Below are 27,370 nucleotides of genomic sequence, written 5' to 3'. Positions count from 1 at the left end.
AAGAATCAAATAAAAAAGTATAACATATTTATATGCAATATAATTAAATGTGTTATTACTGAATGCCCTGCAGTTACGGTCTTCACCACTAGAGGGAGCACAAGGCTCATCCATTGTCATTTCTAACAAGCGGCAATAAAAGGAACCTAGGAGCTGTTTCTGCTCCTGTGTGTGTGTGTGTGTGTGTGTGTGTGTGTGTGTGTGTGTGTGTGATCATGTTTATACGCCCCTTCCCTGTTATTACCTCCTCTCGGGGCGCGCTGCAGTCCAGCAGGGGGATGCGTTTGCAGACGAGACCCTGGTGGGAGCTTTTGTGCTGGTTGAAGATCTCCTGGACGGTCAGGCAGCTTTTGAACATCTTCATCTGTTTTTCCTGCTCCAGTGACACCTCGAGCCACTTCTGAGCCCGCAGGATCTCCTCCTTCAGAGACATCTCCAGTTTCTACGGAACAGGCGGGGAAACGAGGGCGTTTTCAATACACCTCAGGCACTCTCGATCACACATCTGATCCAAAAAGCACCGCTCTCACTCTACCTCTATTAGCTGCGGATCAGACAGCGGGACAGGAATGTGCTGGTCCAGGCTCGAGGGCTCCCTCGGCGTAAAAACCTGACCATTGCCTTCGAGCACCAGCTCCTCCTGCAGGTTGACCCACAACACGTGGCCGTGCTTCCTCTTCTCGTCCGTCAGATGGGCCAAGACCGCCCCTGTAGCCTGCACACAGAGCGGAGTTTTTACGATTAGTCGGTCAGGAACTGGAAGTCCGCCTCGGGGCATCCTGAAGTGGGCGCGCGAGTCGCAAACCATCATGAGTCATTCCTCTGAGTCAGTCTTTTTTGGACCCTCGTGAATATGAATGACTGGCAGGGATGTTGGCGATCAGTTTGGATGTGGATGTTTTCTGTCAGTCTTTTACAAATTGAACTACAGATAGGATTGATTGTGTTGGGAGTCTGCTGCACCTCTGACGTTGGTTGAGCCATCCCATAAATGGGCATCTTGGGCACTCGTCTGAAGTTGACCGCCTTCATCTCCTTCACCGTGCCGAGCACGTCGGGAGCCAAACACTCGTCAGCCACCTGTGCAGACACGCGCAGTCAAACGTGAATATGAAGACGATTACATGACTAAGTGAGGGGGAAAGATGATCTGCAGATATAATCAAAAGTCCTCACCAGGACGCGGGCTCCTCTGGTGACCAGCGCCGCCGGGGCCGACAGCTCCGATAGGTCGGTGCAGGCCAGTAACCGGTAGAGCCACGTGTGGCAGCACATCCACTGGCTGAAGTTGGACACAAAGGCAAGAGGATACTGCAAAAAAAAAACACAGTTATAACTTAATTATTTAAATTCGTAACATATAATAAAATACATTTACGCTGGAATTTACCTGTTCATGAAGGTACGCGTTAAAAACAATTAGGTAGAAGTAGCGCTCCAAGCTCTGCATGGTTCTGTTGAGAAAGTAGTCTCTGGTACTGCTTCCCTGAGGAAAACACAAAAGCTTCAATATCTTTTATAAAACAGCAGCTTTTATTTCTGTTAGGTTTGTTTTTGAGTCTCTGTATTTAAAATTCACAGAGGGGAGAAAATTATGCAAATAAAAAAAGTCCCTCTCTAAAGTCCTCCATCAGCTCGAGGGCCCACATTGATAAGTACTTCTAATGCATCATCATCCTCCTCCTTTGATTTCTGTCTCACTGCTTTATTTAGCAGCACATGAACTGAGCAGCTGGAGCAGTTGAAAATGAAGCATCATCTGCAGCATAATGCGGGGACGCCTTTGAAGGGAAATTCAAAAACAAACTAAAAGGGAGCTCACTAACCTGAATTTGATAATCTTCTCCGATCCCTTCCAGCTTACTCTTGTTCTCGTAGATGGCTTCTTTTATGTTGTGCATTTCTGAACACAGGCCGATAGCCTGGTCAACCTGCCGGAGAAAAACAAGACGTTACACATTTTTTTTAATTAAATAAAACCAAATTTGACTGATTTGTTTTGAAGACCTTGAAATACAGTGATAGAAAACTACATTATTTGACCACTGGACACAAGATGTCTCTGGAAAGACACACTTTGAATTGTTGCTTTCTTAAACTGTATGTTGTAATCTGCTTTACCTCTTCCATGACCTGCTGTCCGTTAGGCAGCCTGTCGATCAGAGACTGGATGACCCGGAACAGTGGTTTGGGTTCTGAAGCCGCCGCCGCCTCGACTCTGCAGAACAAGTCAAGGTCAAGGATCAAACACGCGATGAAGATTTATGTTTTTGTCCTTCTCTGTTATTTTTTTTTTTTTGATGTCGAGTTCTTACTGCGGTTGTGAGTCACCCCTCAGGCGATTCATGACCAGGGTGCCCAGGATCATGGCTAGGTTGGTGCGGCCGACGCCCACCTGGCAGCTAAAGAGCAGAGCAGGCAGCCTCCGCGTCGCATCGTGGCCCAGCGCCAAGCTGGGGCTCTCCTGGAAAACAAGAGAGATCACACGGGAGGAATAAAACACCGACAGAGAGAACGGAGAAGGTTTAACGCCGGCCTGTTGGTTTTAAGACAACACACAGCCGCTGACAAGCACTTTTCAGTTTTAATGACCCGTCTTTCCACCGAATGTCATTTTGGAAACATCTGAGCTGAGAAGAATGATTGAAAAGCCTGTTTGAACCACAGAAAACAGGAAGTGGGGGAATCTTCCTGGAAGTTATAACTGCAGTGGAAAATATGCCTCTAAACTATCAACAAGGAAAACCGAGACATGAGCTACAAAAAAAAAAAAAAAAAAGAAGAGTGAAAGACAGAATAAAGCTCAGATCCAAACACTGTAAAAAAAAAGCCACTTTCCGACCGCAGGGAGCTGGACGGGCTGCTGCGAGTCGGTCCAAAAAAGGGCAAAACAAGACGAAAAGAACGTCCTGTGTGATTGAGGAGCGGGACGGAAACCGGGCGAAGTGGAGGACCAGAGAGCGGACGTGAGGAGAGTACGAACTGCAGGTTTTCTGCCATTTATTCCATAACTAACGCACTTATTGGTGATTAATAGCACAGACAGGACAGATTCAAAAGGCCGTGTGTGGATTTTTTTAAAACTTCTGTGACCTTTTGGATACGTCGGTGAGAAAGTCCAGACGCTCTCAGATATTCCAGCCATTTATTACTTTAACAGCACATCAAAACAAGAGGAGCACAGCCAAAAAAAGGTCCATCGTGATTGACGTTTTTACACGGGCTTACCCTGAGTATGTTAACAAACGCGTCAAAGTCCTCCTCCAGCGGCGCTCCCTCCATCGGCAGCGGTAATCTGTAGTACCTGCAATACAACAGACTGTTACCGGGAGTTGAACCTGCGCCTGTGTTGTGTCAATATTGCCTTTATGTAGGTCATAACACACACTGCACATACACATCGGACCTAAAGTACGACTCGACAGCTGGGCTCCCTCATTGTGTGTTTACTAACTCCGATAGAAACTTTGCCTCCTTTTTTCGACGATCCGCAAGGGATGATGGGAGATATCAAAATCATGTGAGCGTTAAAAAAACACCACCTGTGATAAAACATCTTTCTTTGGACTGCAAAACCTGACTTGAGTCAGAGACACTCAACTCTGGGACGGATCTATTTTCTTGCCCCGGAAATGTTGCTTGTGACATCTCAGTCGAGCTGATGCTGCCGATCTGATTGCAAACAGGATGCTGCAATCTTTGAGTCCGTACCGGGAAAAAAAAAAAAAAAAAAAAGCAGCCTTTGCACAAACAAAAAAGCCACTATTTATAACCCGCCCCCGGCATTCTGCAGCACGTCGCTCCGTTTGAACGGAGGAGCTAAGCGCTAATAAAAAAGGAGCAGTGTAAACAACCTGTAGGTCGGCATGGTGAACATGGGCCTCTTATAGACCTCTTCCGTCACGTGGATGTCCTCCTCGCACGTGATGGAGATCTTCTGCGGCTCGTCTTTAAAGTACTCGATGTCGTTGTAGACGTAGAAGACGTTCTCGTTGAGCATGGCAAAGTCGTGGAGCTGTGGAAGATGGGGGGGGTTTAATAATGCTACTATTAATGCCTCATGTGGATGCTGAGTGTGCGTTCGTCACCTCCTTCCTGATAGTGAGCTCCAGGCTCTCCACCAGCTCCTCCTTCTCCAGACCGTGAAGGTTCTCGTGCAGGTTTTCCTTCCTCCTGGGGGTGTACGGCACAAAGTTGTCGTCCTTGTGCAGGAAAACCACCGGCTCCTCTCGCACACAGAAGAATATGACCTCCTATTTAAAAAAAAAAGAAAGAAAAAAGCACAGCGGCATCAAATAATACCATTTTCAAGTAAAGTGGCCGTTTGCCGTCCACCAACGGCACCACTTCCAAAGAGCGGCTGGAAACAATCTGTTGTTATACGACGTGCAGCACATGAGTAACGAGTCTAGCGAAGCCTGGACGTATAATTTTGCCAATTTAATTTCAATTACGGTCAGTCTTTCTAGCTGCAGTAAGCAGAGGGGATTCATTTTCCGCTGGCACACGTGACCGCAACTTTTCTGTTTGCTCAGTTCTCCGATGCAGCCGCAGCCTCCGCGGAGCACTTGACTCCTCAAATATTTACTGACAACATGGCTGGAAGGGAGGCCAAGCAGAGCTAAGCGGGGGCACCAACTTTAAAGGAGATTTAAAAGGCATAAAATCCACCCGTCGACATGTATGAATGTGAGAGGAAAATAACAGTGACCTCATGTCCTTGTGCCTGGAGCCGCTGAAGGACGTGTTTGAAGCCGTTCAGGCTGGGCTGACCCATCCCGTACAGAGGGTAGGATCCCTTCACTTGGCGGAAGTTGGGCGCTCCGTAGCTGCCCGTGGTGTTGAGGACGTCGGCCTTGCTGCACACATCCTGTACCATGAAGAACTCCCCCTGGAAGGCAGTGCAAATGTCATCGTCTCGACCGCATAGAAACACCAAAACAAATCCCTCCATTTTCAGCCAGACTGTGTTGTCTCAACAGGTTAAACCTCTGCTCTGATCTCCTAAAGATGATTAGATTAGGGTGCGTCAAAATCTTCAAACCACTTGCTTAGATATAAATATATCATCCATCATTTTAAAGAGCATTTTTGATAGCATCATATTCTGTAACGCACACGATTCAGAGCTATTTCAGCTTTATTTCGTTGACATTTGCAAGATGATAAAGTAGAATTAATATTATTTCCACTGGAGCTGCAACAATTAATCTAATCAATAAGTGGTTAAATTAATCAGCAAATTTTTGAAAATTGATTTACTGGTTTGAGTGATTTTTATAAGAAAATACAAGTTAAAATTTTCTGTTTCCAGCTTTAAAATGTGACAGTAAACTGAACATCTTTGAGTTGTGGGACACAAAACACCTATCAGCATTTTTCACCATTTAGATGTTTGAAAAGAAAATCGACAGATAGGCCGAAAATGAAAGGTGAGGAGCAAACCGGACAGGACGGGGTTGACAAATGTCACATCCCTAAAGATAGAGCCAATTTATAACAAATGTTCCCATCTGGAAATCGTCTTTAGATTTGGTGTTTTTCCATTTCCTCCACTCCGGAGAGTGTTTTTAAAAAAGCACCGTTTTTACCTTTACTGTAGGTGAAACTGCTGGCCTGTGTCTCCTCGTGTAAACAGAAGCTGTGGGTTAACCACTGACAAAACACCGCATGCCTGAACAGACGCAGCAGAGGTGACGGAGCAGATCAAAGCCCCGATAGCAGGGTGACAACATTCCTGCATCAATGGCCGCCCCGGATCATAAAAAAGGCGCATGACAATGTTCCGGTGCCACTCGGCTATTTGGGCATGTGAATGTGAAAAGAGCAGACGTGAAGGGCGGCGATGCGACTCTTTCCGAGTCTCTTTGCCCTTACCTGCACCAGGTAATGCTCGGGCATGGCGTCCGATATCCGACCCACTTTGTAGTTGGCCTTGTGGATCTCATCGTGAATCTGAAACTCCTGTCTGCAGTTGTACCTGCGAGAGAGGAAAACAACGGCAGGTCGATTCAATTATCAATCATCTGTTTGCCAGGCTTGGATTGACAAATGACATGATAACGGGGGGCAAACACTTCGGCTGGGTGGGGGTGGGGGGGTGACTGTGATGTCACCACAGTGATCAAAGAGGATTAACACCCAATTGTGAGAACGCGGATTCGAGGAGGGAACTTACGTGATGACGACAGGTGCGACCTTGTTGGTGATAATGGACTTGGCCTTGTTGCTGTGGATGTTGACCGTCTGAAAGGGGCTCATGCTGAGGGACTGCCTGCTGTCCGCCATCCCGTTGCCATGGACACTCTCAAGCGGCGACGCTACGGAAACAGGCTGTGGCGCGGCACTGGCGGTTGTACCCATGCTCCACAAGCAGCTGCGGATGACATCGCGGCGGACTCAGAAACAGGAAGCAACACACTCACAGGCACACATAAAAGGGCCCCGTACACAATGGCAGCTGTTTATTTGGAGTGTGACGACACTCGCAGGCGGATTTTAAAAGTGTGAAGAGCTACTTTGGTGGATGTCTCACGCTTCCACGCTGCAGTATACATCACTGACATTATAGAAATAACATTTACACCCATTGGCATTAGTCTTTTGGACAAAATGTTAGTTTTCCTCCCAAGAGTTTGTTGAAATAATCTACACTGCTCATATCTCTACACTAAATATGATCTATATCCATCCAGTTAGCCTAGCTCCCCCTGTTTGCAGGGCTAAGCTAAGCTAACTGACCACAGTAGCTTAATATTGGATGATATAAAATAAGTAAAATCATAAATAAAATAATCCTTAATATAAAAATGAGGATAATTCTCCTAATATTTATCAAATTGTATTTTGTATAAAAAAAATGTTTGCATTCATGGATGCAGAGGAATTTAATCTGATCCAGTAAATATGAGTATTGTTTCTAAAACTGCTCCCACTATTATTTCTGTTCACAATCATGCAATAAAAAAAAGATTTTATGCATAACTCCGATTCCAACTGTTCATATCAGACGTGATCCCGTCATGGTGGCGTGGGATGGGAGTCGAGTGTGACAGTATTTGTATTTTCATCGTGCCGGCTCGATACTGAGCTCTCAGACCCCCACGCGAGCCGGGCCACGGGCTTCAAGCAAAACCTCCTCCCCTCTGAATAAACAGTGAGCCCTGCAGATAAACAAACGAGTCTCCCGACAAAGCTAGCAGTCGAAAGCAACACTGCTCCTCGACATCTAAGCCGGCGTGGAACCTACAGCACCGGAGAAGGACACACACACACTCACAAATACACATAACCCCCTCAAGGAATACACTGAAGAAAAAACACCAAAAACACACACATACACATACTGTGACACCGGAGCCGACAAAAAGAGAAGCAGAGAATCGATCCAACATCAAAATCTACTAGATGCGACGGGGTCAGAGCACCTCCGTGTGATCCCCGGCTCCGGATAGAGTGGACTCTCATGGTGCAGGAAGGTTCAGCGGGGAGAGAGAAGTGCCGGGTGAGTCACCGCTACTCTACTCTTTGTTGCATCTGGAGCCGAGGGGGCAGGTCAACCTTCACGGACCTTTTGTTTCGGTAAAAAAATAAAAAAATCTCTCCACAGGAGACAACAACATACTGGTCTACTTGTTACTTTGTCCGGCATGGTTGGAAAAAGGACCAAAACCTTTTTAAAGCGTGACCTTAATAATAACTGCAGAGTTTAAAAAGAATGATGAGCTGAATCTCCATAAAAGGAAGAAGTTTCCAAGAAAACGGTGCTCCGGCTGCTCAAATCTATCCCGAGTCCTCGCCACATACCAGAAGCATCTCTGTAGCCATAATGTTGCGACTGCCACACAAAAAAAAACAACACATAAAAAGAAAAAAAAAAAAACGCCTACGCTGCAACAATCTGAAATGTGACATCTTACGTGTGAGAGGAGCGATCTGTACTTCCAGACGACCCTTTCCTTCGCTGCTTGTTGTCCGCCATGGTGTGTGAGAGAGAAAAGGAGTGTGAGAACTTGGCATCACATCCAAAAAGGAATCCTTCTCTCTTGAAATCCCCTTTGCCCCCCCCCCCCCGTCGGGAGGAAACACCCCTCTTGGAAGCTCACAGTGCCCCGTTGCTTGGCATTGGGCAAAAAAAAAAAAAAAAAAACTTCAGGAGGTTCCAGCATTCAGACGTCCTCCCCGTCTGTCCGACCTCCCGTGTGATGTTGGCGAGTAGATCCACGCGAGAGACTCAGGTCTCCACGGAGGGGACCAAAGGAAGTGGTGGTACATCTGGCAGCCAGATGGCTTAAGTTCAGCTCCCATTCACAGGGACAGGCTGCGCACAAAGACGACACGGGATTCGACTCCTGTACTGTACAGCAGGCGGTACGAAAGGAACATGCTGGCATGACGACTTTTGATCCATCAACTGAAAAAACTTGTCATTTATCAGGCAAAAAAAAAAGGTGAACGTTGGCTGGTTACATCTCCTCAAATGACAGAATATGCTGCATTTTTTGTTTTTTTTTATCGTAAATTTAATCTGTTTGAAGATGTCACATTGAGCTTTGGGAATTTGTTCACTATGTTGGCCATTTTATAGAGCAAACAAGATTATATTCCATTTTTTATTGCTATTCAGTTAAGTTTTAATACAAATTTGGTGCTGAGCTTCCAAAACAATCAGAAAAAGACTATTAATACATATATCCATGCACTACTTCTAAGCCAACATAAAGAGCTTGATGGCGTTAACCCTCCGGTGCCATTGAAGCACAGCAGAAGAGGAGGGCACAACTGATTCTGGACCAGCGATCCCTCCTCTGTTGCTCCTCCCGAGGTTTCTCCCCTTTTGTGTGATTAAAATAGTCTTTTTGGGGAGGTTTTCCTTATCCAAACTAAGAGTCTAATAATAAAGGGTGTTGTACGCTGATTGCAAAGCCATTTGAGGAAAATGTGTGCTTTTGAGGTACTTGATTAAACTGAAGTAATAACAATAAACAGCTGCAGCGCAAGTTAGTTATAATATGCAACAGGAAAAAAAGATATAAGATGCCTTCTGTGTCCCCTTGACTTCCTATTTGAACTGAAAACAGAGCTTACGGTCTCTGCATTCCTCAAAGTAAGGGGCATTAAAATAGCAAAGCCTTGCAAATCTCTGTCCCTTTAAGGACATTTAATCAGTAGGTTTCCTTCACCAACCACCGCAGCCATGCACTAATATGTATGTTCCTATGTGGCTCGGGTGAAGGCTGTAAAACACTCTGACAACAGATCCTCATCCACACTAGAACTTCCTGCATCTCGTCCCGTGTGGCGTTTTTTATTTGTGAAACGTGTTAAATGAAGCTGAGTGACACGTCCCGACAGACGCTTCAGTCTAACAGGCCTCCAAAGGAAATATGACTTCTTTTTTTTTTGTAAATGCTGCAGCACACACACACAGTAGCTTGCTCGCCGAAACATGTAAAAACCCTCGCCTGTCTTACCTTTAACAGCCTGTCACCTGTGCTGCGAGACCATGGTGCACGCGCGCTTTGAGACGGAAGTTCCTGCTTCGCGCGAGCTCAGCTCGTCAGCCACACACCGACTTCAAAATGGGCAGGTCTGGTGTAGCGGGCGGGCGGGCGGCTGGGGCGGAGGCCTGAGTAGAAATAGCCCTCAGTCATAAACATCCTCCTGGAGATCCAATCAAGGCATCTCATCAGAGAGGCTGTTTATCCCCACATGTCAACCAAAGAGCAGTGTTGCCAATAAAACGACGAGACAAACGTGACTAAATAAAACACAAGGCGATCTTGAGTTTGCCTTTTTGAGTGTTTTCCACGAGGCGGGCCTTGATCAGCAGGTCAGAGTTAGTGAAAAAGGCACTAATATCTAAATTCACAGTAAGAAGAAGGACACATGGGAACTGGAGGCTCCTGCCAGCCTATCAGCATCGCCCCATTCAAGGCTGCCCCCCATTTAAATTCAGCCGGCGTCCCGACTTTGCTGTAGCAAACGTCTTCAGACAAAAGGGCCCCGAGTGCAGACAGGAAGGAGCGTGCAGCTGCAGGATGCATCTGTTGGTGGCCTCCGAGGAAGGATGCAGAGCGCTCTTCATTCACCAGCGATGCGGGCGTTTCGAGGGGAGATGGGTAACACTTTGTAACGCCGGCGGAGATCTTTCGACGCAGACGGGGAGAAGAGGAGCTGCCGGCTTGGCAGCGAGAACCACGCATTAAAAGCCCAAACAAACTTGCTTGGCAACATCTCAGCTCGATTTGGAGCATTTCTGGTCTCCGCAGAGGCCACTGATGTTGAATGTTGAAATCTGAAAGCCTCCTGGTTGCTTAAAACCACATAGAAACAGCACAGATATATGAATATTATCAGCTTGTGTTACTTCGGAGAACGCAGAGTCCAGCCTCGCTCAAGAACCTAACCCAATCCTCGTCTTACAAACAACACAGTCTCTCACTCATCACCGGACCCCCACGTCATTCAATACAACCCAGTCACACACCCCCGAGGCCGAGGAAGCGTGAGCACACCTTGACGGGAAATGCTTAGTTGTACTCTCTGAAACTCCCCCCCCCCCCTGCAGCTGTACACATAGTTCACCCGTTGAGGTTAAGGGTTACACAGAGTGGTGATTCCACAGGACGCTGCCAGTTCCTGAGCTAAATATCAGTGCGGCGCGGAAATGAGCTCAGCAGCTTCCTCTGCAGAAAATCTTTGTCGCTTTTCCTCCGACTGTTAGGAACGACCTCGTTGTGATTCGTGTTGACTTACGGGCCCTGACAACCGAAAACACACCGTGGCAAAGAGGAAGTCAATGTGATGCATTGTTCAATTTCCAAATATGCTCAAAAAGGGGAAAAAAATCAAAAAAGCTGCAAGAGAGATAGAAGAGAACAACAAACCGGGAGTGCCACAAACCTAAACTAAGCTACGGCAGTGAATCCATATAACATAAATCACATGAATAACCTTTAGCCTCGTGCATTCTTGCTTTCATCACAGCTTCCACGCTGAGCTGCTAAAAACGGGTGCGCAAGTCTATTTTTAAAACGGCGCCAGTAATTTATTTCATTTCGAGACGGCAATTTCGTCCCCCTATGATTTTAAAGGCTACAGTAATGTGGCTTTCATTTTTTCGGAAACCCCAGCGTCTGACCACGATATTCTCTCTGCAGCACCGGGGCCAACTGACAGGCATTTTTATTAGTCGCTGCCTTAGAGAACCTCTCCCTGGGTAGATTTAACCCCCCCCCACCCAATATGTTTCTATCACCACTCAGACTGAAGTGGTTAACTTCAAACGTCGTGCATTTTCTTCGCTGAAATCGTGTCCTCTGGTAAAAGAATGAGTGCTGATAAACACATAAGAGGAGAGAGGAGGCGTCACGTGCCACGAAGAATGTAATCCATGTAGCTATGTGAACATCACACATGACCGGTATGCTAAAAGAATGTGTTAAATCAAAGAAGGCAGCTTTCATCATTCTGTGATGGATTATGAGCATTTCAAGTGCATTTTCCTTTCGCATCCATCGGAAACACACAGATGACACACACAAGTACTACAGCAGGACTCATCATGACAGAAGAATCACAACTCTACCTGGCATTCAGCTGATCAGTCCACCATCCAAGAGGTGCTCGAGTCTGAAAATAGTGGGTTCAAAATAATAATAAAAAAAAGGACGGCTCTCCACCAGCCTCAGTCAGACATCCTCGCTGGCATCTCTCTCTCTCTGATCTGTGAGGCAATCTGTCTCGTCCCGCTGGTCGCGCTACTGCAGGCGGCGGTCTCGCATCATTAAGGCGTCCTTACAAAGCGAGGCAGTGAATGCATCCTTTGGTGAGAGCAGATCCCAGGTCTGCAGGAGACCGCAGAGGGCTCTCTCCGTCCGAGGGGGTTCGGATGGCTGATTTGTTACTTTTCGTGTGCATCAGCGCGTGAGGTGCAAGGCTGCTCACGCATGCTAGGATGTGTGTGTGTGTGTGTGTGTGTGTGTGCAACGGTGTGTGTGTTGTGTCTGCGTGTGTCAAGAGGATGTGTAGGCGGACCCAGAGAGGCTTACTCATCACCCAGCTCGCTATCCAATCACATCACCCGCGCAGCACAATGCCACCTACACATGGCAGACCCTTTTTTTAACGACCGTCTCAAAACCCATTAATTAAACTCGTTGCAATCAGCGGCAGCCCTCCTCGCCGCCGGCGTGATGCAACGGCAGACCTGCTGACAATCAGTAACAACTGCACACAGATGACATCACGTAAGCCTAATTCACTACGATGCTCTAATTACTCCATTCATTAGCGGTTAACACGTGCCATGTCGAAGGCAAACAGGCTTACAGCTGGGCAAACACTTCGATTTAAGCTCGAGGTTCAGCTGCAGAAGTGCTGTGTGCTCTAGTTCTTGCCGTCGTCACCCTGAGGTCAGACCGTCTCATCAAGCAATGAGGTGTCCTGTTTCATCCTGTGGGCCGTTAAAGCGAGAACAAAATGATATCCAGTCATATTTTACCTGCATTAAAGTCCTTAATGCTGCTGCACAACGAACTACGACTGCAGAAACGTGAAGAAAACAGGCGACGACATCAACGTTATCCTCTGAGCGGCTGCCGATGTGTAATCAACCATCAGTTAAACCATCATTTCCAAATTTGAGTGTGTTTGCAATCGTTGGCGGGTGGATTTTTTTTTGAGATATGCATGTAAAATGTGCTGCTGCCACACCTGTTCCTTCCTTCCTGGCCAAGACTCTGATGTTCTTGCAAAACAATGTGAAAAAAAACCCTCCCAGTGCCGGCAAACGGCAGAACATGAATGAGTCAATCCAGTGAGTGAGCAACCAGAAACACAATTTCCTTATATTAAGAAATAAGAAGCCATCTAGATGTCTAGATGTCACTAAAAAATACAGCATTTTAATGAAATAAAGAGATAAAAACGCTATCGAAAGACAAATCTTATCGCTCTAACATGGTGGCGCTTTTCATTTCCTTCCGATTGGTTTATTATGTGGCGATAAAGCAGAGCTCAATTTAGAGTTAACATAGAAAATGTATAAAGATGTTGAGCTTCCTCCCTGCTAAATGTTCCCCGATGGTAAAACAGAGCATGCGGCTAATATCACCTGTCTTGTCTGAATCCTTTCTTGGGTCTGGTGTCTATCTTTCCCTCAAAAAGCCATTTTTGCTAAAAGGCCTGTAACGGTAACAGGAAAGGAGGAGATAGTGATGGAAACTATTTAACCGCATTATGATAGTTAAATGACTCTTATTTAGATGCTGTAATATCTTTCTTTATGTTCTTTATGTTCTTACAGTATGGGGATGAGTCATGGGAAGATGAAACGACACAGACGGACACATTTTTAAATATCCACTTGAGTCCAGTGATCAAATATGACACCTTGTGGTAAAAAGCATCCATTGCTCTCGGCCGTACAAGACTTCAAGTCACTGGGACACAGATGTTCATGATCTAACGACAAATACTCCAAATCCAAACAGGTGTTTATGCGGTAGCTTAAAGGCTAATAAGAATCAGACTTTAAAATCTTGTATAGAAAATGTTTGCCTTTGAGTTTTTCAGCTCCAACAAATATCCCTAATAAATCATAATAAATCAACTTTTCAACTTAAGCCTCTTAACGCTCTATTCCCTCTTATCAAGATAGATAAACAGCTCAATCATTTATGATCCACGTGTCCATTCACTGAGGAGTTTCACGCTCTCCCTCTTGATTAATAGCGGCGTTAAGGTTTGATCTAAGTTGTCAAGAGCCGGTTTCAGTCCCCCCCCCCCCACCACCACCCCCAAGGGACATGAGGTAAAGTGATATGAGCGGAGGAGACTGATCCCAGCTGCACGGCCTAAATCAAACACCAGCCGGGACCACAATACATCAAAGGGGCACGCTGAGCTTTGGGCTTACTGCATTTTGGACTTTTCACACTTTACATTACACCTGATGGGAAGAATGAACATGTTTGCATTGCATTCAAAATATATTGCAGACTAAAAGTATCTTTTCTGTCAATGAGCTTCTTAAAACATATTCTTTGTTGATATTTGAGCATGTATAAGTTCACATTTGACCTTTCGGAACAACATGTGAGCTTCCCAGAGCTTTCAACCGTTGTCTTCTTCAGTGGAGACATTGAGCTTAGAAGATTGCAATGGGAATGCTGGTAAATGATGTATTTGCTAATAATGTTGGTCAATGTGTGGGAGTTGCTGTGTTTGGGCAAAGTTTCCTATATTGTGAAAAGATACAAAACTTTGTTAATATTTGTGCTTTTAGATTTTCTTTAATGTATCTGTAATTTTGTGATATATGTTGGTCGGTCATGTGTGTTGTTAAGCTGCTACTGGATGCTTGAAATTTCCCTCAGGATCAATAAAGTATCTATCTATCTATCTATCTATCTATCTATCTATCTATCTATCTATCTATCTATCTATCTATCTAATAAATTATAGTGCATATGTAGTGCAGACATTGCTTGCAGAAGTAGATTGTAAGAAAAAAGTAGCCTTCAATGAGAGAAAGTGTTGTTTTTAAAGAAAATAAAAAACATACATTGATATCTCATCTGAAACGTGTTTGCATCATAAGGAGCTTCATATAAAAGGTCATAGTTTAACCAACTCAGTATCCCATCATTCATCAGTGGCAGCAGGACGCAGTGCACAATACACACACACACACACACACACACACACACACACACACAGTGCAGGCATGGAGAGTGGAGGGGGGGTGCCGAGCACATGTACGCTCCATCAAGCACACAAACACTAACACTCTACATCCTTATCGAAGAACTAGGCTGCAAATATTCACAATGCACGCTCAATAAAAAAATGTGTTCACGAGCGAGGAGAGTCTTGGCGTCTCACGAGGGCGCGAGCGTCTGACTTCTCCTTCGGGCTGCCGTGTGGCTCGCGCAACGAGAGCCCGTAAACTTTAAAGCTCTACTCACCATTTCAGCACACGGCGGGCGAACAAAAGCGTCTGGCTTTTTTTTAAAAAACGGAACAATGTTGTCGCCGGTCGGTTCTTCGGCCGCGGAGGACGTCGCCGCGGTCTGCTCACACCATTGAGAAAAAAACAACATCCATTGATATTTTTTCGTCTTTTTTTTTTTGGCCCTTTCTCGGAAAACTTCCGAGGAAAAGGTTTTCGCTATGTGAATAAATGACGGACAGCGCATGCGCCGTGTGTGGTCACCCTCGGACGCTCTCTGCTAGTCTCGCTAACCCTAATTATTCACATCCAGACCTTAATACGCGCATAACCAAGCTTTGTGACGTTATGGTTACAGTTCTGTAGGTTCAACTATGTTTTTATGCAACTATCAATGATCCACCACTTAAAACAGGGATATTATAATATGGAAAGCAATATGAAAACACAATAAAAACACGTTAAAATGTATTTAAACGCACTTTTCCCCCACCACATATGATTGTTCAGCTGTAAATTGTGTTTGGGGGCCTGTGTAAGTAAAATATGTTATTTTTCATCTTATATTATACCTTTTTTTATCTCAATATGCTTGTGTAAGGTCATAAATGCACATTTCCTTTTAGTGACAGGGTATTTAACATAGCAAATACATTACACACAATGTCTGGGTTTAATATATTATTCATAATCTTGATCATACTGAATACTGAGTGATGGTTTTCACAATGTGTTATGTTAATGTGCATTACAAGCGCAGCAGCCCAATCGTTCTTACTGCATAGTCCATTTCGGACGGTATTCAGTAGTCCACGTTGCACTATGGGAAAGCCTAACAATTAGTGCAAACCAAATAGCCGCAACAATTAATCCGAAGGCAGGCCGCAGAAGCCCAAATAACATGGCGCAAACAAAGAGCTGCGCTCCTTGTAAACACGCACCCGGGCGCCTCATTACCAAAAGAATGGATGATGAGCTGTCAGGTAACAAGTCTTGAGGACGCATGTCAATTTCCTTTAATGTTCTCAGCTACTTGTTAAACATGAAAGGGGGTGGCTGAGGGTATATAAGACACCCCTAATCTCCGAGGAGAGGAATTTGTCATTAACCGGCCCCCAAAAAGCATGCGTTCATTGGGAGCTCTGGCCGCTGCGCTGCACGCATCCCTGCTGGTGCTGCTGGTCCAGGGGATGCAGAGACACCGGCCGGACGGAGTTTACGCGAGGCCGCAGCAGCGGTTTTCCCTCATGGACCGCTCGACCGGGCATCACCTGCCCACCTACATGATGCACCTCTACAGGAATTTCAAGTCCAACTTCTCCAGGCCTTTGGATACTATGGAGCGAAGCGCGGCCAAGCAAGCGGACACCGTGAAGAGCGTGATGGCTAAAAGTAAGATCTGGTTGTTTTTTATTATACATGGGAATAAGTGGGGGACAATATAATGGGGGAAATGTCTTTATTCAGGTTGTGTAGCTGGGAGTCAAAGTCAGATCTCATCCTCTGCCACTTGTGAAATGTTAGATCTTTTTTCCCTGTCAAAGCTGCGAGCCAGACGCCCTCAGATAGTTTCAATCCACATCCCGCTCAGCGGGGTGAATAACCACGCAGGGATCAGCGTGTGAAAAGGCTGGTTTTCTGTCTAATTCTCAAAGCAAACCTCTTTTTTTTCTTTTCTTAAATAGCTGATGTTGATTAGACATCTCGCCAGACATCCACCCCCCTCCATCCTCCACCCTAATTCAAAGCTCTTGTTAAGTCAAATCAACAACTTCCCTTAGTTCTTTTTTTCACACTCGGCTTGATTAGATTAGACCCTCGGGATTTTAATGGCACAAGCGGCCCCGCGGAGGAGAGCCCCCTCCCCGCCGCTGGATCTAATCTCACGTCGCTGCTAGGTGTCACAGTTATTACCTATTTGTTTGAGCGAGGATATGCAGAAGCCGGGCAGGAGAGATGTGCTAACTGATTGGTTTCGGCTCGGTGTTTGACTTTGAGTGGATGAAAATGGCGAATGGTTTGCGCTTTTGATCAACAGTCGTCTACGGCAATAAGGCCAATGGGGGGCCCCCCGTGTGGACAATGCACAACGTCAAACGCTTAAAACGCTTTAATCCCTTAGATTAATTCGAACCACACCTGTTGTGTGAATCACAATGAGGCCCATTACAGATGTGGGCGCAGCACATGTTTGTCCCGCAGCAGAACAATGGCTGGATTTATTAAGAAGCAGCTTTGATTCGCTTGAATCAATACGAGCATTAATCACGAAGCCCTTGGAAGTTATCAAAGGGGGCTTACTCTGTGCATTCTCCATTCAACTCACTCTGCAAAACAAAAGGAGGTGCTCGGATCTACAAATAACATAACTGGTGATTAACCCCCACATTGCAGTTATTAGATGATAATCAACATGGCTGGTTATTGATGTTTGAGGGTTCACAACAGCTGACAATTTGCTAATATCTGACTGAAACTTACATGCATCCATTTCAGTTTTTACGACACCCACGTGTTTAACCATGTTTTTATTTCCCTGCATCATGGAGCCTAAAAGAAACACAATAATACATATTTGACAATTGATGTGCTTCATTTATTTGAGAAACTGACTGAAGAAACAAAAATGATGTGACTTAAATAACTGAAAATCAAAGTTCATCACATTCATGCAAAAGCCCACAATGACCTCACATTGTGTAGTAATAGTGTATAAAAGTCAAATCACACCACAATGTACGTGTTAAGTTTTCATACTTGGAATACACAAAATGTTTAGATAATGCTATAGTTTATGTCCTGATTTATTACTAAATATTGGTGCTTAAATCACTGAAGGAGCTCATTATTACCTCGATTTATTTTCACATAAATGTTATTCGTTGTATTTCCTTTCAGGTGGATTTTGCATTTGCATTTACACAGCTCACTTGCACATTCCTTTATTTTGTCACATTGGTGCCATTTAAGCATAATGTCCACTAATGATAAGCTGTCTAATACAGTTCTGCTAATATTTCTCTCTTCACTGCGTTATAGGTTTGACGTACAGACAGACGCATTGGATCGCGACCTTTGACCTCCACGCCCTTCTAGCCGACAAGCAGATCCAGGCGGCGGAGCTGAGGATCAAGCTTCCTCGGACCTCGAATCGTTCCAACATCACTGTGGAGGTCTATCACCAGCACGGCCAGGCGTGCCACATGCACCAGAGCTGCCAGGAACAGCTGGTGGGGCTTCTCACCGAGTCGTCACTGGTCACTTCATCACAGAGCTGGAAAGTGTTCAACATGACAAAACCTCTCTTGAGCTGGCTCAGGCGAAAACCGGCGTTGGCGAGAATTCGACACAAGAGGCTGTCGAGGAGGAGGAGGCCGGTGAAGACAAAGAGGGGCCTGTCAGTCCCCGACGAGCCCGTCTTCGCGGCGAACCCGAGACGAGAGCAGGACGTTAGTGACCGGGCCTTGCTGGTCGTCTTCTCACAAACTGGCTCGGATGAAAACTCAAAGGCCAAGGCGAGCTTGCTCCACACAGCTGAACAATCCAAGTTCTTGTCCCCCGCTGAAATCAAAAGGGCCCGCTGGCCGAAGAGACGCAGGAGCAAACGGGGCCAGAGGGAACAAACAGTGAGAAGCCTGCAGGCATCCAAGAGAGGGAGTGAAAACTCGCTCTGTCGCAGAGTTGACCTGCAGGTGGACTTTAATCAAATCGGCTGGGGGTCCTGGATCATCTTTCCCAAAAGATATAACGCCTACCGCTGCGAGGGCTCCTGCCCTGGTCCCCTGGGGGAAGACTTGAATCCAACAAATCATGCTTACATGCAGGTGAGTGGTGCAGATTATCTATCCATGACGGCGTTATAGCAAATATAACTGATTTATTACCTCAGACTTAGTAGAGTCACAGCCTGTGCTGACGGGAGATACCGGAGCACCGTTTCGTTGTTTGGAAGCTCACAATGTAGTGAATCTGGCAACACATGAATACATGCAGCATAAGACAGCAGGAGGAAACAGTGTGTATTTTTTTTAGACTGGAAATATCTGTATAAATCATCTGCTTTGTTTCCTTTTCCCCCCCTCCAGAGTTTACTGAAACATTACCACCCCGACAAAGTGGCATCGCCCTGCTGTGCGCCGACCAAAATGAGCCCATTAAGCATGCTGTACTACGAGAACAGAGAGATGCTCCTTCGACATCACGAAGACATGATTGTGGATGAATGTGGCTGCCAGTGACCGCTCCAAACATGACCTGTGTTGCTGGCTCGCAGCTTTGACAGTGTAAAAAGAAAAAGAAAAGAAATGCTGTGCAGGAGCAAAACAACCCCCCACTTAGCCAGGAGGAAAAAGCTCTTTGATATTTGTCACTGTGCACTGTAAGATCGTAGCCGATCAATGTGCAGAGATGGGATTTTAATTTGTGATGATGTTTTTTTTTTTTTAAGATGTGCTGTAATACAAACTGTGCTGTAATTACAATGTCACAATGTAATGGACAATTGTATTTCCCCTTATCAATTTCATCAATGTAAATGGCAATGTTGTTGAATATTCCAGCACTGTTTTTATTGCACACAACCATTTGTGTGACTGTAAATTAATGTATATTTATTGTAAATATTAAAGAAATTGTATTTATGTACATTTTGCAGATGGATTATGTATTTTGTTAGCCTATGTTTTTTTTACTGTACAATTCAAGGTTATTTTAAGCACAGGGGGTGGGTATTAAAACTATTGTTTTTGTTGGTACTAATCAAAGTATGTCAGTAACAGCAAGCATCTAACGGTCAAGTATCGAAAGCTGGCATCGATTGTCATGTGAGATTGATGAGGATAATTCTAATTTAAATGTAAATTCAATCAAATGTTTCCTCAAGGCTCGGGATGCAAAGTATACAACATAAGGATTGTAGTCTAAAAGCACAGCTTTCTCAGAGCTGCTTGATCTTGGTTTATGCTGTCAGAAACACAACATACTGCATCACCCAGATCACATACTTGCAAGTGCTAGTGATACACAAACAGCTGACCCACCGAAAGAGGTGGACTTTTCTAGTTTTAGAGTGTTTCCGTCATTCACAATGAGCCTAGTCAAAATCAAAAAACGTCATTGTAGCCTATTGGAGAGGAATATCCAGCAAATACTGCAAAGTGCCAGTTATAGTTGTAACAGCAGTAAACTATTCATCTGAATCCAGAGAGCTCATTGTATTCAAACCCTTTGAAAACACACTGACTAACCAGGAATTTGCCAGAGTGACCATGGCGGTGGTCAAACTGAGAAACGTTGACCAGGAGTCAGAGGTAAGACAACATTTAATTTCCTCTTACAGGCAAATATGTAAATATGTTTAAAAAAGAAAAGAAAAGAACAAATAATCAAAATATGTTTGTAGAGATATTCAAATTAGAGAAGCTCAGCCAGGAGAGGAAAAACGGATATCTTTATGTTTTCTTCATATTTTAAAAAGGCCTCAATCAAAAAGAAATAATCCGGTTTTAAATGGCAGGATGCAGATATGAAAGTGAATAAAATAAATGACACATCGTCACCCAATATCGGTCAACTGAAAATGTAATAATTAGTCATAAGTATTACAACGTAATAAGTGAGAAATATTGGCTTTTACTGCTCATTTCTAAAAAAAAAATTATTGTCTGCAACCTGACAGCGCAGGACTGACGCTCGTGAATCCCAAAGTTTCCTAGTTTTTCTAGTAGCCTAGCATATTTCTTATTTACGAACTTTACCTGTCGCTAACGACTTTCACAGAGTGTTTTAACCTTACTAGATGAGGTGTTCGCTAATGTGTACCTTTCTTATGAATAAGGGAAAGATGTGAGTTGCCCTTTCCGGGGGCTAAAAATAAACACTCTCCAAAATAGGCTGAGTTAGTAGCTAGCTAACGTTAGCTTAGCTAACTGTGGAAGCTGCCCGGCTCTGTAACTGCAGCTTCTAGTTTAGGTGAGTGGCTTCCTGTCCTGACTTTAATGGGAAAAGGACACAAAAATAATATCTGTATACAACAGCCTGACGTTGTATTAATCTGGTTTGGGGGCGTGGTAGGACTAAAGCTGATTTTATGTGATCTTATACTTCATGTTCTTCACGTCACGGTACAGACAGGAAGGTTCTCCAAGTGCTTTAACGTTATAACGTACCGTGCAAACCGTAGTACCACGTTGGTTTGAATCTGAAGTTAACAGAAGTAACGTTAACATACATGAATGACTGCAATTAGTTACTGGTGTTTTACTTCATTACATTTCGAGTGCATTGAATGGCAGATTTCACTTTGAGGAAATTAAGGTTCATACCATTCATACTTCTGTCACGTGGTCAGTGTTGGTAACTAAGTACATTTACTCAGGTGACGTTACTATACTTATATACAGTTTTGAGGTACTTCTTAGCTTCTTTGAGGTACTACTTCTACTACTACTCCATTACAGTTCAGACTTTGTAAAGCCAGATTATCAATCTCCAATATGTATGGCTTTCATGATTTCATCATCTCTATTTGTAGGTGTACTTTTTGCACTTGTACTACTTTTATTTAACCTTGAAGTTGAATGAAGGCCTGTACAATGAAGGGAAGATTTGTTTGCATTGCTGTATTGCTACTGGCATATGCATGTGAATGATAAGCAAATGCACAAGATACATTTTAATAACCCACTGTCATTATTAGTTACTGTAATTAATATGTGCGTGTCATACATCTCATGCATAAAAGCATGTGTAAGTGTAATGTTTCTTTTCTTTAGGAACAGTTGCAGCAGAAAATGGCTGAGGCTGTTGCAAATGTGGCCCGGAGGATTAATGAAACTGTAGAGGAGGGGAAAGATACACTGGGTAATATTCCTTTACACAACTTTCTCTCTGTCTCTCAACCACTCTCTTCTGAATCAACAGCCCTGAATTGGTTGGTTGTTATTTCAGATTTTCACCAGCAGGTGGTGGCAGAGGCTTAAGTTTTGTCCACTCAAATAACTTTATAGCTCAAAATTTGACATTCCCCCACTGCACTGATGCGCCATGATCTCATAATAATCTTCTTCTTCTTCTCCTCTGCAGACCTGTCAAACTGCAAGCTCATTTCCTTCCCAGACGGTGTGTTCAAGCTGCTGAGGAGCGTCTCAGACAACATCCACGTGATCACACTGGCTGACAATGAGATGAAGACGATTTCCAGCAAGTTGTTTTCAACCTTCACTCAGCTGAGAGGTAGTGGATAATACACCGCAGCCTCGATTAGATTCATGGGCCTTCAAGAAAAGATTGTGTCGTTGTATGCTGTTAATCTCACTTGCTGTTCACCTTGAAATATTTTTGCAGAGCTGGACCTGCGAGGAAATGTTCTCACTAAACTGCCTGACGCCGTGGGAGAAATGGAGCATTTGACCAGCATCAATCTGGCTAATAACAGCCTCTCCATCTTCCCTGATAAGCTTACTGAAATAGCCACACTGGAAAGGATTAACCTGGAGGGAAATCGCATCACCGGTAATAATATATTCACCCGAGGGGTTGTGTTTTTTTATATGAAGGTATTTGAGTTCAAGTTAAGTCTCTATTTTTCCCACAGAAATGCCAATGGAGAAGTTGTCCGACATGCCAGCGCTGAAGTGGCTCAACGTGAAATCAAACCCTTTGGACTCAAACACTCAGTCTGCTCTGCAATCTCCCCACAATTTTGAAACGGAGTCCTAAGATATGCCATATTTTATTCAACCCCCCTATGGACTGCATGCTGTGTGCCTATTAAATGCTTCACTTGGATGCATTGCTGTGCCTGAGAGATGAGGAAACCTACTTGAAGATATCGTGCTGAAAACATCACAGTCGTTTGACAGAAACAAAGAAAACAAAAGGGATGTGTAATTAAAGATGGCCTCCTCCTTGATTTTTCAGTCCTGCTGGTGTCCACACCTAGCAGCCTCTACTTTGTCTGCTCCGTATGAACTACAAAGAGCCAAGGTTGATGTTTGGAGATTAAATCAATCCATCTTTATGGATAGATCTTTATCCATTTGATAAATAAACAAAGTGACTTATTTATTACTTTTGATAGGATACGTTTTTTTCAATTAAATATTATGCACAGGAAACTGCAGTATCGTGTCATTATTTTTCCCTGGGTGAGTCATTGTTTTGACTTTTTTAGATGCATTTTATTAGACAGCACACAATGGCACACATAATTATGTCCTGGTGTAAAGACACCGTTTTATTAAGGACTGCAGCTCATGGTTATTATTTTTGACAAGTGACAATTTCTTGAATAAATGTCAGGAAATAAAAATGGCCAAGATGATGTCATCTAAACACCATTTTTTCCAACCAGCAGCATCCCACAACCATTATCCAACCATATATTTACATGTATATCAATTTTTTTTTCTTTTTTCCAGCTACAGAGGCTCACATTCACCTCTAAACCCTCTATCTGTAATCGAAGCTGCAGGAGACTGATCCACGGTCTTTAAAAGTATTTTGCTCAGGCTTTTCAAGAATCCTTTAAATAGCAGCCCAGCTGAGTCTGAATCACCTATAAGCTGATGTTTGGGTTCGGTGTGCTGAGCCTTTATAACATCAACCACAAAAGAGCAAGAAGAGGGAGGTTCTGGTAGCGTTATGATGTGAGGGATTCACTAATGATCAGATCCTTTTTTGTGTGTGTATAAACTCTAAAATGTGTATTTAACATGAGGGTGGGATGCTGGAGTCTCAACATCTTGTGACCAAGAGAAATTTTTAGCCCGGCAGCAGGCTTACAGGGTCACGTGACCCCCTCTGCTGACCAGGCTGTGACCTTATATTATTTAATCATCTATAAACCAGACGATTAAAGCACATTTACATGTTTACTCACTGTAATGTTTTAATTATGCTTAGAAAAGGAGGCATTTTGCGGTAAAGATCGTAGATTATGTGTTTTCAGTTTAAATACAGCAAAAAACATCTCTGAATAGTTGCCTCCTGGCTAATTATTTGATGTAATAAATACTAAATTTATAGACTTGTTTAAGTACCAAGTCTAAGTACCACATAATATCATCTATCTAGCACAATCAAAGGTCATTGCATAATATTGTTAGGCTAATTATAGATTTTAATTAACTGAATTATTAATTTAACTGATAACGTCATCAATAATTGATGTAAATCCAAAAACTCTCAGCTTAATAGTTTCTGTCTAAACCATACTCCACCCGGTTTGCTCCTTTAATATTATTATTATTACACAAGGTGAATTTATGCTCTACCTATGTTTATATTTTATATTCTAGTGGTAGTTTGGTATATTTACAGTGTATTCTAATATTCTTTATAGTATGTATTCCATAGATATCCATCTGAAGTATTGATCTGTACATTTACTGTTCCTGTGTAATGCCCAGAGATCCACAATATTTCCCAATCTGTGATCAATAAGATACATCTATCATGCATATAACATGATGCAAAAGGCGTGACACAAACATTAAGTAACATCATTATACATAATGTTTCTAAAAAATATGCCCATGCGTTATTAAATTGTGAAAACTCCAGAAGCAAGAAGTCACGACGTGTGCACGCCACCTAATCCTGCCTTGCTAATTGGTTTACGGCTCACGGCAGTCCGCTCCATCTGTTTCTGTCTGAATGGGGCTCTGAAGAGCCACGGCTTACACGGGGGGAAAATGGAAAACCAATCACTTCACACGCAGAAGAAGGTAAAGAAACTTCACATCCAGGCCTGCAGAATGCACGTGGCAGCCATGGAGAAGTGGCAACAGGGAAGGATTAAGTGTTGAATCTCTCCTCTCGGACGTGTGTTTACGCTCGTTGGCTACAGATGCCAAATGAGGGACGTGATTAGACTTCAGTAATAACACAGGAACATACCGCTCTGTCATCCTGGCTTTGCACTTCCTGGTGGCATGCAGCCGGTAGGTGTCTCGCATTAAGCAGTGCGCATGCTTGCCCCCTCCGTCTCAATGAGTGCCTGCCAGCCGGGAGCCTCTTAGTCCTCCTGTATTAGTGCGCAGACCATAGTGGGAGAGCCTGAAAGCAACAGCAGACATGAGCGTCACCATCGAGGAGAGGGGCAGGCCGAACACCCAGGAGTACCGGCTGTTTTTCAGTAAGCGCAGCTCTTTGAATTGACTAGTATGTGTGTTACTGGGGGATTTAAAAGCTACTGTCACAGCTTTATGAATGGAACATACGTTTTTTTTCTTCTCCTGCATTAGAAAACTCTGATGGTCAGTACATCTCACCGTTCCATGACATCCCCATCTACGCAAATGAAGCCGAGGTGAGCGCCGTGTGTCACGCTTCACGCTGTAGGTAGATATGTATCTGTGCCTTTTGGAGAATAAAGCTAGTTGTGTACATTTTCTTTCCAAGTTGTATACCTACTATTTGTAGTTTAAAAAATAACAATTATGTCCTCCAGGGGACTAAAATGACCCTAGTCCCTGTTGCTGCCTTCAATGACCTTTAGTTCAGGCACAAATTGGTAGTATAACATCACTTTATCGGGTCATTATGGTGAAATGAGTGGTTATAAAATAAAAAAGTAATAGTATTTTTTATTGTGTTATAACAGCACTTATCTATGGCACACTCACTTTTCTAGCTCCACTCATCCTCATTGTAAATATAAACTTTCTGATCCTGTTGCAGAATATTTTTCATGCCGTCGTGGAGGTTCCAAGATGGACAAATGCAAAGATGGAGGTACATATATAGAATATAAATATATGCACATTTGTTGAATTTTCTTCTGTTTTTAGTCGATGTAACGGTGTTCTGTTTTATCAGATCGCCACCAAAGATCCTCTTAATCCACTCAAACAAGATATGAAGAAGGGGAACCTTCGTTATGTGGCGAACGTGTTTCCTCACAAAGGCTACATCTGGAACTATGGAGCTATTCCACAGGTAAATGCTACTCACACGATATTCAAAACAGCAAGAAATCAGACGGCGGCTCTGCTCCATCAAAGTGTTCTCTCCTCTTCCGCAGACGTGGGAAGACCCCAACCACAAGGACAGCGACACGGGTTGCTGTGGAGACAACGACCCTATTGATATATGTGACATAGGAAGCAAGGTACAGCTCTGATTTCGGGGCTTTGAAGATGTATTTCGACTGTTTGCAACTTTTTCAAAACTCCCCTTTCGATTGGCAGGTGTGCTCTCGGGGAGAAATAATCAAAGTGAAGGTGTTGGGAACTCTGGCTTTGATCGATGAGGGTGAAACAGACTGGAAGGTCATTGTGATCAATACCGAGGACCCCGAAGCTGCCGACTTTAACGGTATGAATAACCTGCCATAGTCAGAGAAGAGAATCTGCCATCAGTTACGCAATTTACTCTGGATTTTGTTGTTGAATTGTTGCAGATATTGACGACGTGAGACGACTTAAGCCTGGATACCTGGAGGCGACGGTGGATTGGTTCAAGAGATACAAAGTCCCAGACGGGAAACCCGAAAACCAGTTTGCTTTCAACGGAGAGTTCAAGGACAGGGTACGCCTTCTCAACTGATATTCACAGTATTTCTGCTGCGTTTTGAAACTGTTATGAAAAATGGAGGTGAGGAATGTCTGTCTTTTGGTTATTGTGAATACAAATTGTGTTTTCCAGGACTTTGCCATTAAAACAATAAAGGAAACCAACGAGTTCTGGAAGGCACTGATTTCTAAGACGACCGATGCTGGCGAGTTAAATTGGTGAGTCCTGCCAGACCATATCACTGCTCAGCTCAAGGACTGTTTAATACCTCGTTACTGCATGTAAAATAGTGAAATTTTTAATACTTTCTGAAATTGTTTCCCTTTGTTTTTTATCTCTTTCTTGAACCAGCATGAATACCAGTGTCTCAGATAGTCCGTTCTGCTGCTCTGCCGGGGACGCAGAGGCTGTGGTTCAGTCTGTAAGTCTGTTTTCATTTTCTATATCCATGCTCCCATCCTAAATGATAAACATGACAGGGTGCGGTATCCTGGTAACACCCAAAGTCCTCCATACAGCATATAAATCGTCCAAAATATCTAAGCTGCACATTCCTCATGACCTCCACGTTGTATCCGTTAAGCAAATTAATGACAACAACTCTTACAGGCGTGTGCTGTTGGAGCCGAAGATCCCATTCCTACTTCAGGTGGGTGTTTGTACATGTATTTGATTTATTGCAGCTACTCTGTGTTCTGGCTTGACGGAAATAACGAAAAATGCTTTACTTTATCTTTCAGTCGACAAATGGTTCTACTGTGAGAAGTGAGAGGGGAATCCTGGGGCTTGGAATGTCTGATGTCTGATATAACATTTGAGATATTGTATGGTATGCTATATTATGGAACACTGCAATAAAACTACACTAAACCCAAGGGTATTGTATATTGTACTGAT

The 27,370-nt window shown here is 43.9% G+C and overlaps 4 protein-coding genes across 9 annotated transcripts in view; 3 read left to right on the top strand and 1 right to left on the bottom strand.

Annotated features, from left to right (window-relative positions):
* The window catches only part of pald1a (phosphatase domain containing paladin 1a), a 47,904-nt gene extending 22,974 nt beyond the window's left edge, over positions 1-24,930 (bottom strand). Inside the window, exons 1-15 of one of the 5 annotated variants that reach the window (XM_084040714.1) lie at positions 24,857-24,930; positions 6,179-6,376; positions 5,878-5,980; positions 4,712-4,891; positions 4,089-4,253; positions 3,855-4,015; positions 3,229-3,304; positions 2,316-2,464; positions 2,122-2,218; positions 1,827-1,931; positions 1,391-1,486; positions 1,177-1,311; positions 964-1,080; positions 536-715; positions 245-442 (exon numbers count right to left, since the gene is read on the bottom strand). In XM_084040714.1, coding sequence (XP_083896840.1) covers positions 245-442; positions 536-715; positions 964-1,080; positions 1,177-1,311; positions 1,391-1,486; positions 1,827-1,931; positions 2,122-2,218; positions 2,316-2,464; positions 3,229-3,304; positions 3,855-4,015; positions 4,089-4,253; positions 4,712-4,891; positions 5,878-5,980; positions 6,179-6,376; positions 24,857-24,915 — 2,019 coding nt within the window. In that variant the 5' untranslated portion in view covers positions 24,916-24,930. Of the gene's footprint in view, positions 1-244; positions 443-535; positions 716-963; positions 1,081-1,176; positions 1,312-1,390; positions 1,487-1,826; positions 1,932-2,121; positions 2,219-2,315; positions 2,465-3,228; positions 3,305-3,854; positions 4,016-4,088; positions 4,254-4,711; positions 4,892-5,877; positions 5,981-6,178; positions 6,377-7,919; positions 8,048-9,473; positions 9,616-11,590; positions 11,955-12,505; positions 12,528-24,856 lie in introns of those variants that run through there. The other 4 variants (XM_084040717.1, XM_084040715.1, XM_084040716.1 and 1 more) reach the window with 4 other exon arrangements.
* ndr2 (nodal-related 2) lies at positions 16,081-19,282 on the top strand (the record flags this gene model as incomplete). The annotated part of the gene is made up of 3 exons (XM_084039922.1): positions 16,081-16,348; positions 17,996-18,780; positions 19,042-19,282. The coding sequence occupies 3 exons, from the start codon at positions 16,081-16,083 to the stop codon at positions 19,192-19,194; spliced, it is 1,206 nt and encodes a 401-aa protein (XP_083896048.1). The 3' UTR covers positions 19,195-19,282.
* Positions 20,713-23,064, top strand: lrrc20 (leucine rich repeat containing 20). 2 transcript variants are annotated; one of them, XM_084039914.1, is made up of 5 exons: positions 20,713-20,926; positions 21,736-21,817; positions 22,040-22,189; positions 22,301-22,468; positions 22,551-23,064. In XM_084039914.1, exons 2-5 carry the CDS (start codon positions 21,748-21,750, stop codon positions 22,673-22,675), a joined length of 513 nt encoding a protein of 170 aa, XP_083896040.1. In that variant the 5' UTR covers positions 20,713-20,926; positions 21,736-21,747; the 3' UTR covers positions 22,676-23,064. The 2 variants fall into 2 exon arrangements, with proteins under 2 accessions (XP_083896040.1, XP_083896039.1); XM_084039913.1 differs by having other exon boundaries at positions 20,714-20,926; positions 21,730-21,817.
* On the top strand, positions 24,914-27,348 carry ppa1a (inorganic pyrophosphatase 1a). Its single transcript, XM_084040718.1, has 11 exons — positions 24,914-25,094; positions 25,204-25,268; positions 25,640-25,693; positions 25,778-25,897; positions 25,983-26,069; positions 26,149-26,275; positions 26,361-26,488; positions 26,606-26,691; positions 26,825-26,894; positions 27,083-27,122; positions 27,214-27,348. Exons 1-11 carry the CDS (start codon positions 25,034-25,036, stop codon positions 27,240-27,242), a joined length of 867 nt encoding a protein of 288 aa, XP_083896844.1. The 5' UTR covers positions 24,914-25,033; the 3' UTR covers positions 27,243-27,348.
* Positions 27,349-27,370: the final 22 nt, after the last annotated feature.

This window comes from Eutrigla gurnardus (genome assembly GCF_963514095.1).
Source record: "Eutrigla gurnardus genome assembly, chromosome: 22".
Lineage (NCBI taxonomy): Eukaryota > Metazoa > Chordata > Actinopteri > Perciformes > Triglidae > Eutrigla > Eutrigla gurnardus.
Note: the sequence above shows the minus strand (reverse complement) of the source record. Positions and strands in the feature narration are given on the sequence as shown.

Coding starts and splice junctions, on each gene's coding strand:
- lrrc20 (XM_084039914.1), top strand. CDS start 21,748: ATGGCTGAGGCTGTTGCAAATGTGGCCCGGAGGATTAATGAAACTGTA. Junction 22,190..22,300: donor AACCTTCACTCAGCTGAGAG/GTAGTGGATAAT, acceptor ATATTTTTGCAG/AGCTGGACCTGCGAGGAAAT. Junction 22,469..22,550: donor GGAGGGAAATCGCATCACCG/GTAATAATATAT, acceptor TTTTTCCCACAG/AAATGCCAATGGAGAAGTTG.
- ppa1a (XM_084040718.1), top strand. CDS start 25,034: ATGAGCGTCACCATCGAGGAGAGGGGCAGGCCGAACACCCAGGAGTAC. Junction 25,095..25,203: donor GGAGTACCGGCTGTTTTTCA/GTAAGCGCAGCT, acceptor CTCCTGCATTAG/AAAACTCTGATGGTCAGTAC. Junction 26,276..26,360: donor CGAAGCTGCCGACTTTAACG/GTATGAATAACC, acceptor GAATTGTTGCAG/ATATTGACGACGTGAGACGA.